This window comes from Orcinus orca, chromosome 6 (assembly GCF_937001465.1).
Source record: "Orcinus orca chromosome 6, mOrcOrc1.1, whole genome shotgun sequence".
NCBI classification, from domain to species: domain Eukaryota; kingdom Metazoa; phylum Chordata; class Mammalia; order Artiodactyla; family Delphinidae; genus Orcinus; species Orcinus orca.
In genome coordinates this window covers 86,593,100-86,614,097 of record NC_064564.1, presented here as the reverse complement: position 1 = coordinate 86,614,097, position 20,998 = coordinate 86,593,100, and the positions used below count along the sequence as shown (strand labels likewise).

At 40.0% G+C, this 20,998-nt stretch overlaps 1 protein-coding gene across 3 annotated transcripts in view; it reads right to left on the bottom strand.

Annotated features, from left to right (window-relative positions):
• The window catches only part of TDRD7 (tudor domain containing 7), an 89,446-nt gene that overhangs the window by 9,449 nt on the left and 58,999 nt on the right, over nt 1-20,998 (bottom strand). For all 3 annotated transcript variants that reach the window (XM_012533659.3, XM_033431160.2, XM_033431161.2), the window contains 7 exons: nt 18,986-19,172; nt 14,657-14,768; nt 12,714-12,916; nt 11,523-11,657; nt 9,662-9,748; nt 3,053-3,187; nt 688-798 (listed from right to left, as the gene is read on the bottom strand). In XM_012533659.3, coding sequence (XP_012389113.1) covers nt 688-798; nt 3,053-3,187; nt 9,662-9,748; nt 11,523-11,657; nt 12,714-12,916; nt 14,657-14,768; nt 18,986-19,172 — 970 coding nt within the window. The remainder of the gene's footprint in view (nt 1-687; nt 799-3,052; nt 3,188-9,661; nt 9,749-11,522; nt 11,658-12,713; nt 12,917-14,656; nt 14,769-18,985; nt 19,173-20,998) is intronic.

The following is a 20,998-nucleotide window of genomic DNA, read 5'->3' as shown; positions in this document are numbered from 1 at the left end:
TCAGTGTGGGCTCGAATAAGTGAGAGGTCTTCACGAAGATATTTCTCAAGGACATTTCAGTGCTAACATTGTTAAATACTTATATAAAATGATAACACTATTTACATCAGTTAAAATAGAGAAATATTATCTTACATTTCTATTCTTGGAAATATGAGCAGTGTTTTTGATATGAAGATGCAAGAGTGTGAAAAAGAAACACGCTAGTGAAAGAAATAAAGCAGTTTAAATAAGTTTTAGGAAGAGGCAAAAACCAAGATTACAAGCAAATATTTGTTTATAATCCATTTTACTTTAGGGATAAAAGAAAGAAATACCGGACTTATTTAAATGGTCTTTAGAAACATTTATCAAGAGATACATGGTCCTCTGTTGCAGACTTAACTCCTTATCATGGAGCAAAATAGGAGCACAGAACTACCTGCTACCTTATTAATAATCAAAAAATTATATAAAGGGTTTAAAAGTAACACTGGAGATATAGGATAAATTCTTAAATAAAAATTAAACCATCAGATATCTTATAGCTACACATGTAACCAACCTCCTGACTATAAAAGTGTGTCGGAGGTAAAAGCATCTGTTTACAGTAAGATAAAATTCTTTCACAAAAACAAGTGGGAAAAAAAAAAAGTGAGTCCTTTTGGCTGACAGCCCCCTTTTATCAAGACCAATAAGATAACTAACCTTAATGCTACAGTCTGAGCAATTCAAAACAGAATCTCTTAGCCAAAGCACAGCATCTGGTGTCCACATGCCAATAGACTGTGGAAGATCTGCTAAACAGCACTTTATAGCCTGAAAAGAAAACACAACGGAAAAGAGGACACGCCATCTTAAAATAGGTACTTATGAGTAGTGTCAATATTATTTTCCTACAAGTCAAATGTTGCCAAGGTAGAGAGCAAGCAACAGCAATAGCTAATAATGACAATCACAGTTCTCGGGCTGGAGCATCTGCTATGTTCCTGATCTATTTATATTACTACCATTGTCTTTACTCCTATCATGAACCAGGGTTATACCAGGCACTTCACATACTTCTCACCCTACAATACTTCTGCATGGCAGGCCAGTGTTGTGATCTCATTTTACAGACGGTGAAACAGACTCAGAGATACTAACCTGTGTAAGATCACAAAGTCGTGAAGACAAGATTGGGACTTATATCTAGGTCTTCCCTTTATGCCCAACTAAAAAAAAAATGAAATGTCATTTGGATGAAATCTGACTCCTGTTGTAAAAATCTCTGTGGAGGCTTCCGGCTGAATGAAGCATTTCCTGAGTACCCCAGGCATTTGTACTTACCTTTTGAAGGAGGTTGTAATGAGAATTAAGCAGGGAAAGAAAAACTAAAACCCAGTGACACCTAAAAGCCTCATTTTCCCTGATGCTTTTTACCTCCCACCATCACTGCACAAGCTTCTGCAGAATGGCTACATCAGGGAGGAAAAGGTAACCCCAGGGACTCCCTCCAGTCTCATGGGAGCCTTTGAATTGATGGAGGCAATTTTATGCAGGAGATGCAACTTACTTCCAGGATTCCTAGATTTCTTCTTTCCTCTCTGAGCCCCAACCTCCCTGTCGTACACCCTCCCTTCATCCTTGGGGGCTCCAAGTCTCCCACTGTGCCCCCTGCATGAGGTACCTTTCTGGGTGGGGAGGAGGTCACTTAGAGCAAAGAGAGCAGACTCTACTAGTGCAGGTGCCAGGTGGGCAAAGAGGGAGTGAGGCGGGCCAGCTGGGGCCTGCGCACTGGAGAGCACAAGCCCTGCAGGGGAGAACGTCACTTCCCAAGCTCCCACAGAGCACTGTGCCATAAAGGGGACTGCTCAATAGAGTCATGTTTTCTAGTTGGTCAAGAGAAGCTAGAAGCAGACAACTAATTCACATTTTAAAACACTATACGAGCCAAGGGCCCAGACCCAATATTCATGGGTCAGCCTTGGCCAACAGCCCATCAGTTTGCTACTCTGAACCTCTTGGGGAGATGCTGTTAGCCAGAGGCTTGCTCTAGCTTGTTTTAAAGGTTCCCCCAACTTCGCATCTATCAAATAAAAAATCCAGATAAGATTAATAGAAAAAATTAGAGTGGCTTTTACCAAGAAAGTACACCTGTGTAATTTTCAGACAGTCAGAAGCAGTGGGACAGATCACCCATCTCCTCCAGCCCTGGAAACCTTTTCTAGGTAAGGCTGGCCCTAGATGGATGTTCTAACAAGGGGTACAGAGGCCAGAGGTGTTATCAAGTGAAAGCACTTAAAGGTCTAACAATTTTCAATATTATGCTGAGCAGCAATAAGAAAAAATGTGATTCTGAAAATTGGCTTGAACTCAAGTTAAACAGCTTCTCTGTAATAGTCATTTTAGGAAAGGCAACAGTGACTGCAGTGAGAGAAATTATAAAAGCCATGCTAATTATGGTCAAGTACTTTTTATTCACTGAGTTTTGATACATAAGAAATCTTCCGGTAAATATAGGTCAAGGGGCCCCTTGAAATTATAGAATGTTGAACAATTTTATTTTCAAAGCATGATGGATTTCTGTACAAACTCTACTTCCCCTAAGTAGGAAATAGCTATTAATAATTTTAATTAATTCAAAATAATTCAAACTTCTTATCATCTTGAATTTTTATCAAGAGAGGAAGGATAGACTGAAGTTAATCTTTTCACTAAAATCTATGAAGGGTAAATATAAACATATATCCGAAGAGAATGGTTACCTAATTAAATTAAGAACTCTGGAAGTAAATATTTACATATAATATCCTGAAACTGTGTAGAAGCCAGCACTGGCATCTAATTATTAAAGTGGAACCTCTAACTGGACAATATAGCCTGATGACTCAACATGCTTGAAAACAAACATTTATCAAACAATATTCTGTAAGTCTCACTGGTCTTCTTGTCTAAGTGAGCCACCATCTGGATCATTTCCAATTTTGTTAAACTCAATCATCATCAAAAACTGAGAGAGCATCTCACAATGTGATTATGAACACATCCAAATCCCTTTCAGCCAATCTCCTAGGCTTGTAACATATAGTACCTGAGGTGGTACTGCAATCATTTCTTGGAGAAACCGAGGGGGAATTTCCCTGAGCTCGGACACTTTCACAGACGTCACAGTGCCAGAGTCCAGGAATTGAACATCAAGAGCCCGGCTGCTGTGAACATTCGTAATCTGCAATGAGACAAGTGTTGGCTGATTTATTAGCATATCCAAAAGGCCACAATGCTTCTGTGCAATTACATTTTGTACAGCTCTAAAATGCACATAAAAAGCAACAAAAACTATCAGTGCTGATTGAATTTTCTCTTATTTTAAAATGTACTTATTTACCAAATAGATATTTTTATAGTAGAATTGATTTCAACATCTTGCTGTTAATTCATAAATATAGTAATAATTACTATGTTTTCAATTCTAGGATACTATTGATTGTAAAACAATTTGATACATTATTATATACTGCTGATCGTAAGATACAGTCTGTTCTCCAAAATATTAGGATGTGAGGAAAAAAAAAAAACTACTGTGTCTTAGCAATGAGGAAATAATAGAGAGAATTCAGAGACAGAATTTTACTTGTAGTAGGTAAATATTATGTGTTTTTGTTTTTTACAGTTAAACTTGGTCTTTTTAAAAAATTAATTAATTTATTTTTGGCTACATTGGGTCTTCGTTGCTGCACGCGGGCTTCCTCTAGTTGCGGCGAGTGGGGGCTACTCTTTGTTGCGGTGCGCGGGCATCTCATTGCGGTGGCTTCTCTTGTTGCGGAGCACGGGCTCTAGGTGTGCGGGCTAAGTAGTTGTGGCTTGCGGGCTCTAGAGTGCGGGCTCAGTAGTTGCGGCTCATGGGTTCTACAGCCCAGGCTCAGTAGTTGTGGTGCACAGGCTTAGACGCTCTGCGGCATGTGGGATCTTCCTGGACCAGGGCTTGAACTCATGTCCCCTGCATTGGCAGGCGAATTCTTAACCACTGCGCCACCAGGGAGGTCCCAATACTATGTATTTTTAAAACATGACACATTTTGGTATTTTATAGCTTAGTCAGAAAGCCCAATGATACTTTGTGCCATTTGTCAAAAATGGGAACATCATTAATCATTAGAGAAATGCAAATCAAAACTACAATGAGATATCATCTCACACCAGTCAGAATGGCCATCATCAAGAAATCTACAAACAATAAATGCTGGAGAGGGTGTGGAGAAAAGGGAACCCTCTTGCACTGTTGGTGGGAATGTAAATTGATACAGCCACTATGGAGAACAGTACGGAGGTTCCTTAAAGAACTAAAAGTAGAATTACCATATGACCCAGCAATCCCACTACTGGGCATATACCCAGAGAAAACCATAATTCAAAAAGACACATGCACCCCAATGTTCATTGCAGCACTATTTACAATAGCCAGGACATGGAAGCAACCTAAGTGTCCATCAACAGATGAATGGATAAAGAAGATGTGGCACATATATACAATGGAATATTACTCCGCCATAAAAAGGAACAAAACTGAGTTATTTGTAGTGAGGTGGATGGACCTAGAGACTGTCATACGGAGTGAAGTAAGTCAGAGAGAGAAAAACAAATACTGTATGCTAACACATATATATGGAATCTAAAAAAAAAGAAAGAAAAAAAATGGTCAGAAAAACCTAGGGGCAAGACGGGAATAAAGATGCAGACCTACTAGAGAATGGACTTGAGGATACGGGGAGGGGGAAGGGTAAGCTGGGACAAAGTGAGAGAGTGGCATGGACATATATACACTATCAAACGTAAAATAGATAGCTAGTGGGAAGCAGCCGCATAGCACAGGGAGATCAGCTCAGTGGCTTGTGACCACCTAGGGGGGTGGGATAGGGAGGGTGGGAGGGAGGGAGATGCAATAGGGAAGAGATATGGGGATATATGTATATGTATAACTGATTCACTTTGTTATAAAGCAGAAACTAACACACCATTGTAAAGCAATTATACTCCAATAAAGATGTTTAAAAAAAAAATGGGTAAGTTACACACTGAATCAAAGCAACAATTACCTACCTGTGGCCAAATGGCAAGAACACAATGTAAGATTCTGGATGCACCTTTAAATGCCACAATCTCCCCTAATATGCCCCTAAAATGCCATTGTGACACTTGCCATTGTTAAATATTTACAGTGGCCAAATATAGCCCCATGGAGGTGGTTATCTGGGCTGAGATCTCACGCCTACAACTGCACTAACTGCTACCTAAGCGTGGTGGTGCCTTCAGTATGATGACTGTTGAGAACTGGGCCACTTTCGTCTTGGAAGTCAGATTCGCCAGAAGTGAAGCCTTTTTCTACTACCCGAGAGAATGCTTGATTAATATAATAGCATAAATTTTTAAATCTAAGACATGATAAACACAAACAGTCCCATGGAGGAATATTTTAAAATGTATTTGTTTATTCAAACATACATACTGAACATATATATTGGTATGGATGGTATCTGTTGAATGCTTGTTATATCCAGGCATAACTAGGCTGCAAAGATATACTTCCCCTTCTCAAAGAGCTCCTAGTGCCATGAGAGACGACACAAATACATAACCATACTATAATGTAGTAAAGGCAATAATGAAGTTGCGCTTGGGGTACTGTGAGAACACAGAGGGTGGGTACCTGACCCAGCAGGAAGCAGGTGTTAGGGCAAGCTTTCAGGAGGAGGGAATGCCTAGAATTGGTACTTTTCTTTAAAAATTTACTTTTTTTTCTTCTTATTTTAGTAAAATGCCTCCACTGTAGAAAATTTATATACTTAAATATATAAAAATCACTTGTAATCTACTATAGGTACAATTATCCTTCTAGTCTTTTACCCATGATTCACAAAAGATTAGATTTACAAGAATTACAAAATATTTGTAGATACTATTTCATAGTTGACTGCTTTCCACTCAGTGTCTCATAAAAATATTTCATGTAATTTGTCTTCTATGTCATTTTAATGTTATTTAAGTCTATCATATACATACATTGTGACTTATCTATCAAATCACTTTGGCTGGATAATTTAAGTTGTGTAAATTTGTTTACACAAATTTGTTACTTTAAGAAATAATCATATTTACTGGGCATTTGTATTTCCTTTTTCACAAACTGAAATTTCATAAATTTCACAAATTTATGTCCTTTCAGAGCTGCACCTTAAATGATGAATGGGAGTAAACCAAGTTGGTAGGAGTCCAGTTAGGGGCAAATCTGGACATTTCAAATAGAGGGGAGAGGATGGGCAAAGGCACACACATACTTCTTACGTGTGGGGCCTACAAGCATTTTGGTTACGTTAGAGCATAAAATGAGAGGCCGGGCAAGGCAAGAGGTGAGGCTGGGAGACAGGCAAAGGCAAGGTCTAAGAGAAGCAGATATCATGCCTTCAAGAACTAAGACTTTACCCTGTAGATGAGAAGCCAATGTCAAGCCTTAAGTAGAAGAATGAGATGGTCAGCTTTCTAAAATTGCTGGTGAGGGCTTTAGGATCAGATAGATTTGGTTTTAAATCTCAGCTCTCCCACTTTTTAGCTGGATGACTTTCCTCATCAGTAAGAACAGGGATAACAGGGTTTTGTGAACATGAAATGAGATCAGTCATGTTTAAAAAAGCATTTAGTGTCATGGAAACAGTAAGTCTCGTCATAAGTTGGATGTATAATTATTTGCATTTTGGGTTGCTACTCTTAGTGATACGGAGCTCGACTAGAGGAAGACAGGAGTGAAGGCAGAGGAACCAGTTGGTGTGGTACTGCGGTGTTCCAGGCAAGAATTAACAAAGTTGTAAAATCAGCAGTGTTCAGTGATTAGTTGCACTTGGGGCTGAGGAAGATGCAGGAGTCAAAGATAACTCTTAAGAAACAGCCTGCATGGCTGCATGAATGGAGGTACCACTAAAATAGAGATAAGGGAGAAAGGTAAGGATGGGGAAAGATAATTTTGGTTTCAGACATGTAGAACTTAAAAGAGTTTGTGAGATGGACAATTAGGCTGGCTTTTTGCTCAAATCTGCAGCCCATCAAGGACTGGAAAACAAATTTGGGAGTCATTAGGGCCAAAATGGTACCTGAAACTATGAGATAGGATTACCTAGAAGGATGCAGAGGCCGAGAAGAGTGATGAGCCTGGACAGGACTTAGGGACACTGACATTTCAGAAGTGGGGGTGGAAGGAGGTTTGGGTGAAAAATAAGAGAAGGAATTATTAGACTATCATGAGGAAAATTAGGATTTGATAACATGGTAGCCCAGTGAGAAGAGAATTTCAAGTTTCAACACTGTTCGATGCAGCAAAGAGGTCTGGTACGCAAGACCTGGAAGATACTAATACAACTGCAAAATTAAGACGCTGTTCACAAGAACAGGCTCTGTGATGGAGTGTGGGCAGAAGTCATGTGGCAGTGACTGAGGACTGACTGGAAGATGGTGCAGAGTGAATGCAGACCACTTCTACAGGGAAACAGGGAGAGTAGTGGCCACTGCACTGAATAAAGTTGGTTGGACTTACAGAATAAGTTCAGAATGTATAGGCACTATAGTTCAGACAAGTTTAGACAAGTTACAATGTCAAGAGCAAATACATCACTTAAACACAGGATCTGCTTTTCATTAATCATCTTTCTTTCCTTAACTTTCTATGCATCACTAAGAGAATGAACACTTTTGCTACCTCAAAAGTAGATAATACACAACTTGATAGTAATACAAATAATACTAGATATTAATCTAAAGTATTTGAGCATACACTGAGAAGGTATTTTTGCCAAAAAGGCATAGCCTGATTCCACACACGGAGAAACTCAAGTTGAGTTTCTCTCAAAAAGAGAAACACTCTACAAAACACTGCTACTCTTCAAGAGGCCACAAACAACAAAGACTGAGCAACTGCCAGGTTGGAGGAAACTAAGAAGACATGACAACTAAATACATCTTGGGATCCTGGACCAGAAAAAGGACATATGGAGGACAATCTGGGAAATGTCAGCATGTTCTGCAGATTAGTTAATAATATTGTACCAATGTTAATTTCCTGATTTTGATAATCGTTATGTAAGACGTTAACAATTGGAGATGGTGGATAAAGGGCATATGGGAACTCCTTAAAATATTTTTGCAACTTTCTAAAAGTCTGAAATTACTTCAAAATAAAAGGTTAAAAAATTAAGTATTTGTGCATTTATATATTATACACTAAACAGCACAGAGCTTTAAAATTCAGATATGTCGTGTTCTTTTTAACAAATCATGTTTTGAAGTTTATAGCTAAGCACCCAAATCTTAGTCATATAACTCCAGATCTCAACTTTCTGACACACATTCACATTGACAATAATTATTTCAAAACTGATGCTTTCATTAAAGTGGCCATGACCAAGATTTACTTAAATAAAGGGAAAATCAGTACAATTAGTTATCACAATGCTGCTATGCAGTAATAAAACTCAATAAAGCAATGATTCTTACTTAGGGTTGGTTTCTTTGAGAATCTTAAGAAAATTATGAATACTTTCCCTCCAAAATACATAATACACACACACACACATAATTTGCATACAATTGTTGGGGAGGGGTCCAGGCGCTCCCTGTAAGCAGAGGTCTTTGCACCTAGGTTAAGCACCACTGTGGAAAAAAAAAAAAATCAAGCCCAGATTTGCAATTTTACTAACTGGGCAAAATAGATATCAAAAAAAAAAAAAAAAAAAGAAGAAGAAGACGAAGAAAAGAAAGAAACCACAAAAATCCAAAACCTACCTTTGAAAAACATACAGAAATCTATGACAAAATATAACAAACCTCCTTGCAAATTCATAACTGAGCTTGTAAGAAAATAAAACAATTATTAGGCCCTGGAAATAGAGGAATATGTGAACACTGAAACCCAAGCCATCCTGGGCAGGGGTGAGGGAGGACATGAGATGCCCCCAAGAAGCCAGAACGCTCAAAGGGCTACCCCTCGAGGGAGGGGTGACTCTGGAGAGCAATTAGGCATTCCCTATGCCCAGAAATTCCACTCCTACATATGTACCCTGGGAGATATGCACAGGAAGGGTCATGGTAGTGCTGTTTATAGCAAAAAATTCGACACAATCTAAATATCCATTGTCAGAAGAATGGAGTGATAATGTTGGCATATTCGTACACTGTTACAGCATACAGCAGGGAAAACAGATTACATCACAAACATAATGAATGAAAAAGCATGTTATAGAAGAATCAATACATCTTACAATTTGTGTAAATTTTTAAGACATTCATTCATTTAGTTATACTTTATTCATGTTTTTACTATAAATATTATATATACTATTCACTTCTACATTTTAAATATCTCTATATTGAAATATACAGATAGTAAAAGTATGTGTGTATAGACACAAATATAGTAAAACTCTAGAGCAGTGAATAGGAAGGAGAAACACCAAATTCAGCTGGTAGCTCCCCCAGGGGTGGGAGTAAAAGAAAGGGCTGCAGACAGGGAGCATCAACTGTATATTGGTTTTATGTATCATGTTTTATTTCTTAAACTGGTGATGAGTATATGGATGCTTACTCCATTTTTTAAAAACCTCATTTATATGTCTGAAATATTTCATCTTAAGTTTAAAAAAAGTCAAGTGACTGATTTTACCTCTACTCGTAACCATTTTCCTTTGCAATGGAAGAGGCAGATTTTCCCACAGAAGGGTAATGAAACGAAGTACTCAGAGGTCATGTGCTGCAAAACAGAAACGCATGACACTTATTATTCTCAGCAAAGAGCACGTTGCTACACCATGAGAAAAACACCGCTGTGGCACAGGCAAGCTGCTTCACCCGTATGTGATCAGACTTTCGGCGACGTGTGTGCTACAGTGGACGCAGCACATGTACAGGGGTTGTAGGGCTTCTGCCTTGTTTCTCATATGTTGGTGGTAGCCATCTACCCTTCTTCCTTGCACATGGCTCATAAATCAGCCTTGTTAAAATGTCTAAAAATGTTAGCATGGAGGTCAGTATAATTCATCCAGGCTCAGGCACCATCAGTTAAACACAAAGAGGGGAGATGAATCCGATAAAATGAACAGCCTGTATGAAAGGGAAGCAGTTAGGCTAGCAGTTCATAAGGCCTCCTCTTTTCATCTTTTAACATTCAAGATTCAAAGATAAGATTTTAATCCAAAACAAAAGAAACGTTATCAACCCAAATATGGATATCAGTGCCAGTTCAATCTTCTTCAATGTTTTCATCCTCCTCCTCTGCTGTAGCTTGAAATGGGGGACCTGCCATTGCCTCTTTCCTTCAGTGTGAATGTTTCTACTCTCCCCACAGGCAATGTCTCCTTCCACTTGAGCTTCCAGGGCACTAAGAACTGTCAAGAGTGCTTTTCACCATTATAGATTATAAGCACATGCATGCAAATGAGTAACTACAGTCACCCTCTGGATGTCTCAGATTTCTCTAGGATAGATCAGCAAATCAAACTTCAGTAATGACCTTGAGATACAAGCTAAGACATCTGTAACAGAAAGAGGTAAAGCTATAGATCTAATAACGTCTCGATTCTAGGCTGTAGTCTAAATACAAGTTTAATCCACTTCAGCAAATATTTTGGAATACCTATTTTATGTAAGACACTAGATAAGTTACTACAGTACCTAAATGAATTAGGTACTTACCAGAAGCTGGTGAGGCTCAGTCTCTGCCCTCAGGAAGCCTATACTCTAGTAAAGCAAACAAATACCCAAACAGCTAAAACAATGCTGCATACAAGTGTCATGAGGCACTCGGGGTGCTCTGTAGGTCAGAGGCAAGGGTTCACTTCCAGGTGAGGGGGTCCGAGATGAAGCGGCATCAGAGTTTAGTCACTTGGAAACCACAGCATATTGTGGATTACAACTATAATGTCCAAATGGAGGTAAGGAAATCCCTTTAGGACCTTAAAACAAAACCCCTACAGATCCTGATTCAGAAAATAATACTAGAATTAAAGGGAAAAGAGATTACTAATAAATGTAAACTGCAGAACCACATTTTCCAAGGCGCAGGTTCTCTCAGGGACCATAAAGAGGTTGGACAGTGATGCCTCGGAAGTTCTATTCTCCTTCTAAATTCCATGGTTCTGTCTTTGCCCAGGCAGAGGAGCCAGCTGCTCGAGCAGACAGTCACAGGCAGCTGCACTGTAGGCTCATCAACTGCACCTTGTGAATGACAAATCTACCAGTTGTTGCACACTTTCTATGTGCCAGGCCCTGTGCTAATAATAAGCAGCCTTGTGACTAGTCCTCATAACAATCCTGTGGGTACTCACTATTATTATCCTCATTTTACCATAAAGAAACTAGTGGGGATTTTTATTTTTGTTTTAAATTCTTAAGTCTGGGGCTCTTATCCTCTATTTTAGAGAGTCTACCTTAAAATATACAAAACTTACGACACATGTACAATTTAGTGACTCCTCTTGTTTGCAATGTTAGGACTCATCTTAGAGGTGGATGCTGCTTGGCCATACCTTACAATGAAAGTATTCCTCGATCTTATGCAGAAGGTCGTTGAGCTTGTTCAAACCCTTACAAGGCACCTGGCAGTAGAGTGTGCCATCGGAGCAAATATTAGTCACTCTGACATTTGTGTACATGGCATCGACCTGAAACAAAGGACACACCAAGGATGTGAGAACAGAGTGCAGCTCTCACCTACCTAAGGGTATCTATCTAAATAGCTCATTGAAAATTTCTGCGCTTTTCAATCTTCTAAGCAAGCTGGAGGACAGATAGAATGAAATTCATAACGTAAGTGTGAAAAACTAGTTTGCATACCACTCTTTCCAACAGGAATATCTGGTATCATTTGTGTCAGGCACAGAGTAGACATTTTACACACATTATATTATTACCACTTTCTACTGTCTGAAAGGCTAAGAGTATTTTTAGCTCTGCTTTAACTCTGGTTTATCTTCTCCCCATTAATTTAGAAAAAGAATTATTATATAAAACATATTTTTGCAGCATTAACAGAAATAAAAATAAAAAACTCTCACAAAATCAATCCCATTATCAGTTTACTTTCTAATTCACGTCCATGGGCCACAGGAATTTTTAGTAACTTTTAAAAATTATAATCACAGTAAAGGTTTAATTTTAGCCACTTTTAGTCAAATCATAATATAAAGGCAATTTACTATTGTTCTACTTATTAAAACAAATATTTTCCCAATGTTGCTATGAAGCCTTAAAAATGATCATTTTTAACATCTCATCCTATTCTTTCGAGTGGCTGCTCTATAATTTATTTAAAAGTGTCCTTTCGTACAGACATCTATGTTCTTCACATTTAAAAAATGTTAAAGCTAGCAATTTAATAAGCATCGTCACTGATCTAATTTTCCCTTCATTTGAATTATCCTCCTTTATTATCTTTGCAAAATAATTTCATATAAAATTAATATATGCTCATTGTGGAAACTGGAAAATAAAACAAAAATAAAAAAAAATAAAACAAAAATCCAATTCTTAATAATTACTATTTTTATTACTAATATTTTGGCATTTCCCCTCCTTTTAGCTCCCTTCCTTCCTTTTTTTTTTCCAATACATACGTAATCTGTCTCTATCTAGTGTTAGCCTAAAATGTACAACATTCTTTTCTGGTGAATTTCTTTCCTGTGATACTTGTGAATAGACAACAGTGGTCACAGTGGTACCTGAAGGTGAACCTCTAGTGACTTGTCACATTTGGCCTTTAAGCAGGTGGCATTGATGTTGATGTCATCTTCTCCTGAGGTATCGTACAGAACAACCAGTGGAATATCAGTTTTGTCAAGTATTTCCACTGCAAAGATCTTTCCACAAGTTAAAGATTCAACCACCTTCACTAAATCAGGATCATCACTTAGAACTTCCAACCCTGAAAAATATTGAATATTTAAATTTCTACTTAATTAGAAGAATCATTTTAAGATGCAGAGATTGTGTTTGTTTTGGCTACTTATTACAATTATGAATCTACTACAAAATTCTTAAATTTTATAGGGAAGCTTTGTTATACAATCTTCTTTATACCATCCACCCTTAGGTTTAAAAATATTTATTATAACATGAATGCCCTTTTGAATGATTACACGAAGGCGGGCAATCTTAAAACAAGAAGAAAAGTTGACGATCAATCTGAATTTCTACCTTAGGAGAAACAGCCTTCACTTTACTTACAAACACATATTTAAAACAAAAAGACTAACACATAAAGAAGTTGTCAGCCAATTATGTCTGCCACTCATGTATTTGTAACACTCTTCCTAAAAATATACCCTTGGTTTTTTCATTTTCTAATTAAATATGCACAATTATTTCTTGCATGAACATGCACTTATTGAAAATTTAGACAACCTTTCCCCCTCTCTTTCATTCTTTCTTTTTAAGTAAACCATCATGGCCCTGAGGATACCAAAGAACTTTCAGATTTATGAAAGAAAGGCAAAATACTGTTTAATGTAATGTGGATATTAGGTGAATTTTATTGCAGTCTAATTATTCTTTAAATTCTTGGAAAATTGTAATTTCATATAACATAATATGACAACTCTAAGTTAATCCATTAAACTAATTAAACTAGGGCATCATTTCCCCAATGGTACTACAATGTCTATTTCTATATTTTTCCCCTTTAAATCCGTAAGCAAGTTTACAGACTCCTTCTGACCTACCTTTCTCTTTTTCATATTCTGTTCTCCAGACACACACCTCTATAGCTTTTATCAAAGCTTTCATTTCAGCATCCTAAATCTTCTCCTATGCTCTTGATATGTTCTTTTCAAAACTAACTCCCACAGGTTTGTAACAGTATTTTTAAATTACTCTAGATTTATCTCACAGAGAGAGCCAAACCCAGTTCCTCTGACATAAAGACATCCCTGCTGGGAAGGAGGCATTTCTTCACAGGTCTAATTTTCATGAAAACAATTCTGATCGTTTTCTGAATATAGCTCTGGCTCTCCTGCATGAGGCATACATATTCCAATGTCTTTCCTCATCATTAACATGTGCCCCCCATACTTTCAGGTCATCCCTACACGTCACTCTCACACATGTGCATTTCTCTACGCTTCCTTGAGGAGGAAAGAAAAGAACAGTGATACGTGACAGTGCCAGAGACCGCACATGACCCACAGCTGGACTCGTGCTTGGGTGCACGAGGGAGTGTTCCTTGCTAACAAGCAGCACCCAAGGAGTCCATCTCAGTGGGAACGAAGCTGGGAGTCACTTTACAACAGGTCGAACAACATGATTTACACTGATCCTGTATCCCACGATACAGGGCCTCGAACAGCCGTTACTAGGGCAGTTACGGCAACAGCAACCAAACCCTCTCAGATGTCCAACAGGCTTTTTAATAATAAATTTAAATGTGCTATATGTTATATATAATGTAACAAAAATATATTAAAACATTATAACATTTTTATAATGATCAAATCTTACAAAGAGAAATACAGCAGGTTCTTATTAGTTATCTATTTTATACATATTAGTGTATATATGTCAATCCCAATCTCCCAGTTCATCCCCCCCAACACTGGCCCCAACTTTCCCCGCTTGGGGTCCATACGTTTGTCAAAGTGGAGAGCACTTTAAAAAAAGTTCCTTTTACCTGCGAGCTTACACTTTGTAGCTTGGAATGACAGTGAACAGAACTTCGGGTTCAATTTGTATGCTTTGCTCATTTCAACATTTTCACTAAAACCATAGTCAACATAGCATACCTAATGATAACAGAAACAACAACGTTTAGGTTCAAATAAAATTCTTTATCCTCGTTTCTTAAAAAAAAAAAAAATCACTTGATGCATTGAACTGACTTCATTTTACCCCATAATCGGCATGTGAAGTGGCACCACTGCCTGGAAAATGCCAGGGGAGGTGCCCCTGACTTAGCCCAGAAGAGGAATGCTGGGAATGGGACCAGGGGTGCCAGGGCTCCTGACTTCCAGGCCGCACTCCTCTGCCACACCTTTGCCACAAAGGGGAGAAGAGGGAAGAGTGCTGAACTCCGATGCCTTCTGTTGTCAGCTTCTCAGCAGCACACCTGGTCTGCCAGCCCTGACTGTCCCCACCCTTTCCTTGCTGGCATAATGCCTACATCACCTTATTCTTTCTTGATTTACACAACTCCACTAAGGATCTGCTCCCTTAGGCGGATCCTTATTTATTTCTAGACGAGGCATCACACTGGTGGTATTTATCAGATTCTAAATCCCCAGAGCAGCACTTGTGACGGCTTGCTCTCAGCTGTTATGCTTCCAGGGACCGAGATGCTTTCTGTCAATGACAACGGTGATGTCATGGCTGGATAACATGGAATTCTACACTGTAAAGGTAGGTAATTCTGGGTTTTTGGGGGGCTGTGCAGCTGGGTTAGGCCTTCATCCAATTCAGGAGAAGGTCCCAGTCTGCTGGACAGAGCTCTGTGTTTACAGAGACTTGCATGGCACTTCCTCACCACCATCACAGATCATGGAGAGCCTGGATATTATTTTTAGTGTATTAATAAAACCTTCAGTTGAGAAGGACTATATAACCAACGGCTTTTTCTTTTTGGAGAAAAATAAATCTAGAGACATTAAGCTGTGGTTTAGAATGATAACTAGGAATCAGAGGGAAAGTGTTGAAAACTTAGTACGCTTCTCTAATTAAAGCAGATGGTTATTACAAATACAGAACAAATCACAAAAACGCAGGGCAAAGGCATGGCAAAGAAATACCAAGTAATACAGAGTTTTACTTTCTGCAGTAAAATAAAGTCCACAGCTTCTGAGCACCAAGATTCTGACAGTAAGTATACAAAACAAAAATTCTCCCCATCAGAGAATCTAAGGAAGAAAAGAATAGAGAGATGACTAACGCCTTTCCCTGACCACCTGATAGCCGTGTCTGTGGGGCCTGTATATCCCACGTTGGAAAGGATCATCTCTTAGAGTCCATATCTTGACTCAGTGCCCGCCGAGGCCTTGATCCCTCGCAGGGTCCCCACACTACAGCCAGCCACTTCTCCAACCCCTAATTAGCACCTGCTTTTCCTTCCCAAAGGCCTCAGGATTCACACAGCTTTTTGTGTCCTTTAATAGCTATCAACACCCACAATTTGGATTCTGCTCTTCCTAGGTCTAAAATGGAGACAACGTGTCTGTGAATAGGACATAGTATGTGAAATCATGATTCCTGGGCAATTTCGAATGTACTCCTAGCACTAAGAGACTAAAGAATACTGCTCTAAAATCTTCAAAGGGTTTCTGTAATGTCTGGAGCTTGTTTTCTTTTCTTTCTTCTTTTGAATCACGATACCATGTATTTGTATGTCATCTGTGGCTCATAAAACATCTGCCCATGGACTGTCCAGCTGGACTCTCACCACCCTCTGTCCTGTCTCCTTTGGCCCTGAGATCAGCACAAGCAGGCTCATAATCGTGGCACCAGGCCCCAGTTCATTCCTGGATCTCTGGCTCCCTCAAGTGGCCGCAGGTCTCACAGCACCACCTGAGTAATAACCAGAAAACACCCCTGGGATGTGGGTTTGCGCCAGGCCAAACTGGCACCAGCCTGAGGGGGTGACCGCATGTTCCTGTTTCTCATACTCAGCAAGCTCTGTGGAAAGCAAGGAGGGAACCTGTTCTTGCTGTCAGGCACAGTAAAATTCAAGAGAAACAAGACTTTCCAAGTAGCTGGGGTTTCTCCTAATAAAGGGTAAAATTCATCTCTGTCTGGTTCATGGGATATGGGGAACAAGATGAGGCCAGGACTGCCACAACTACTGCTGCCTTAAGAGCTTGCCACCGTAAAATACACCAAGCTGCTCTATTTATTCCTCACACCAGCTCACAGCTCTCAGAAGCAATGACACAGCCGGTTGCTTCCTCCTTTATGAGGTACTTTCCTGTTCTGGCTTCCGTGACACTGCCTTCTTGGTTTTCCTCCTTCTCTGGCCATTCTGACAGTCTTCTTTGCTCCTCTCACACCCACCATCTAAATGCTGAAGTGTTTCAGAGCCTAGTTCTGGGTCCCCTTCTCTGCTCTATGGGTGATTCTTCCTCAAGGAGATCTGACCCAGTCCCATGGCTTCAAGTAGCACCTACACGCTGATGCCTCCCACCCTGCTGCTTCATCTCCAGTCCTGACTTCTCCCTGAGCTCCAGGCTTGTCCAGGTGAAATCTGATAGCTTTTCTCAAACCTAACAGGTCCTACAAAATTCTTGATTCTCCTATATATTGGTTCTTTTCCCTGAGTTCCCAGTTTCAATAAATGGCACCAATATCCACCAGGTTGCTCAAGTCCCAAACCCAGCAGCCATCCTGAATCTTCTCCTTTCTTCTCTTCCACATCTGATGAATTAGTGTCCTGTCAGTTCTACCTCCAAATCCATCCTGAATACGTCCCATTACCTGTGTCTCCACTGTTTCTACCCTAATTCAGGTTACAAGTTGCTGGCTACTGCAACAGCCAACTAGCCAGTCTTACTTTCCTTCTCTACACTACTACAATCCATGTTCTCTACACTACTACAATCCATGCCCCACACGGGCACTGGAACAATCTTTGAAGCAAATAAACCAGATCACATCTCCCTGCTTATCCCTTCCTTCAAAGTTATTTTCTATCACAGCACCCTGGTTATTTCTTTCACTGCTGTTAAATTGTCCTGTTTATTTATTGTATACTTGTTCATTATCTGTCTTCTTTTACTAGCATATAAGCTTCTTGAGAACAAGGACTTGTCAGTCTTGTCTCCTGCCCTAGGAGAGTGGAAAAAAATGAATGAAAAGTTTAACAGGCAGATACTAGCATAATGATAGTGTCTGATTTTATAGGTAAGGAATCAGAGAAGTTAAATAACTTTCCCAAGGCCACACAGCTAGAAGTGGCAGAGTTGGGACTTAAACTCAGGTCTAACTGACTCCAGAGCTTAAACTCCCAAAGTAGAGGTAAGGAAGGAAGGGGAAGGCCCAAGTTATTTTTGCCTTATAGATCTCAGACTAGGAGATATCCTTGTGGAGTATTTGTAGCATTTATTATAAACACTGATGCACTGTTAACATGTCACCGGGGTTTGTATGGTTCTTCTCTTCATAAGCAATCCCTGTGCCTTCAAATAGCTTAAGTTGTATTGGACTTCCTAAGGGCAGGGAAACGGTCAGCAAGTAGACTGAAGTTTAGCTAGGAATGTCTGGGGCAGTTATCTCCTATCGACTAGAGGCCACTCAGGTTTCTCACTGAGCACAAAGCAGTGATGGGGCCACACTGACTGGGGTCTTGTTCACCTGGACTTCCCACCCCCTGCAGTGCTAAGGGTTCTGAGATGTGCTAACCCTGCTTACAAAATTTAGACAAAACTGTGCCTTCGTGAGTGAGTTCTGATTCTGGGTCTCTGAGCTGAGGGAAAAAAGAGGCAATGGCGCAGAGGATGATCACCACGAATGTGGTCAAGTCTGGAAGTATTAGAGCCTCTGAGGGAAGAGACTGGTGAACGAGCCCTCTGACCTTTCCAAGATGTCCAAGATGACCAAGAGGGCAAGACTTGGGGCATGGCCCAAGTCTTATCTGGGGTTCTCCTCAGCTGGCTGTGAAAGAAGAATGCCATCTCCTCTAATCAGTATGGTTTCCCTCACTCCAAAGTATTGACCTTGATAAGAAGCCCACAGAGCTCTGATCAGTATTCATTATATAACCTTGAGGGATAGGAATAGAGATTTTTTTCCTGCTTACATCATGGGTTATGGTACAACAATGGAGAAGAATTTTTTTTCTTTTTTTTAAACTAAAACTCTAAGATAATATAACTACCACTGACTTAAAAGTTGACAGAGATAATCTTTTACAGATACTATTTTTTCAACTTCTGAGGAAAACTAAATATAGTTAGAGAGGACAGAATATTAGACGCAACATTTTCATCTGAAAAATAATGTTTGCCTTCATAATGCTTGCCTTTATTTTGTTCCCTTCTGTTGAGGTGACCTGTGCCCGTAACCAGGCATCCTCCTCAGCATTTACAGCCAGCAACTGGCCAATCTGCACAGTCTGGACTGGTGTGACCTTCGAGTTCTTACTGTAATACTCCTTCATCTCATCTTCCATTAATTCCTGAGCAGCAGAATAGTCTCTGCCCACATACCTAAATTAAAGGAAGAGAACACAAATGAAGCAACCTGGAAGAAGGAAAGCTACAGGAATTCATTAATATTACTCTGTTTTTCTACAGTCATCTTTGGTTCCAGGCTCAGACTTGCTTACACTGACAGGGAGGAGAACATGGAGTTAGTAAACAATTATATATATATATATATATATTTTTTTTTTTTTTTTGCGGTACGCGGGCCTCTCACTGCTGTGGCCTCTCCCGTCGCGGAGCACAGGCTCCGGACGCGCAGGCCCAGTGGCCATGGCTCACGGGCCCAGCTGCTCCGCAGCATGTGGGATCTTCCCAGACCGGGGCATGAACCTGCGTCCCCTGCATCGGCAAGTGGACTCTCAACCACTGCTCCACCAGGGAAGCCCAACAACTGTACCTTGAAAAAGGAGAATACAATACTGTGGAGCTCACAAAAAAAGACCAAGGTCCAACACACCACACAACAGAGCAAATGCTCAACAACAATCCAGAGAACTAGAGGATATAACAGTAAGCAGTCAGGGAGGACCAGGTTGAGAGAAGACTCAAGGGAAGGAAAGGGAGGAAGTGGAAAGGAAGACACCAGTGGAAGCCAGATGAGCAAGAGTCAACCTGAGATTTTGACTCAGGCTGCTGGAGATGTGTGTAGATTTCTGAGAAGAGAATGTAGTTGATAGTTCTGCCTTAACTAAGGCTGGGTCTGAACAAGTCTCAATCTCTGAAAACCAACGAAATCTGACTCCTCCTAGAGAAAAACAAACCCTTGAAAACAATAGATAGAACCATGTGACAACCCATCCCTCCAACTTACTGAACAAATTTGAACAAATTACAACAAAATGTTGAGTTCTGATACCCTTAAAGAGATGACATGTTCTAGATAAATGCCTCTTTAAGTTGCATGCTTTTTAAGAAATGTTTTTTTCCAGGATACTCTTCTATCCCCCTTCTACAATTTTCGGCTGTTGACAACTGCAATCACCTTGTCCTAGTTTATGTTATCAAAACATACTGTTTTGCTTTCTGCCATAAATAGGCTGCTGCTTCCTTGTCCGTTAGTCTTCAGAGACGATTCCAACAAAGGCCTCCTTCCAGGATGGAAAACCTGGCAAATCAAACCTGGCTCCTTTAACAGGAGCTATCTCAGCCATGGGATGAAGCCTTTTGAGTTTGAAGGCTATGCTGTACCAGCACCAGAATCACCTGGCCAGCGAGATGGGGGATATGCCACAAGAACATTGCTCTTTGAACTGTTCTAGCTTCTACTCAGGGCCCAAGTGGTCCTATACAGCTTTCAGAAACTATTCCTTTTAGGAGTATCTTCCTGTATTTTTGGTAACTATCAGCAGGACAGAAGAAACCAGAGTCAACCTATTTGTTACTAGAGGAAAAAAAGCTTTTAAAAGCCCTACACAATGTGGAAATAATGCCTCTTTTGGAGGCAATGGCTATTTTAAAACAAAATATGACATGCATATTATTCACTCCAGAAACAGCTGTAAAAGCTTTGTCATACTCTATCATTTAAGGTTACTGAGCTTTACAAATGTTAGGGTACTGCCTGGAATACAGCTGCACTCTTGGCTCTGGAGTCTCCTAGTAGATCTGCAGCTCTGCTCAAGTGCCCATTTCCTTGGGACCTGGAGTCTCATGGGGCCTCCTGGTAGCGCTGCTACAGTCCTGGGAGCTCAACTGGCAGAGGCCTAGGCTGTAGCCTGTGGTCTGGTAGTCTGCATAGCATGGGCTCCTGCCAGGGAGGAGGGAGGTGGTGAGAAGCAGCATGAGATCTGCAGGCAGCTTCTGCTCTCTGTAGCCACCAACAGAGAACG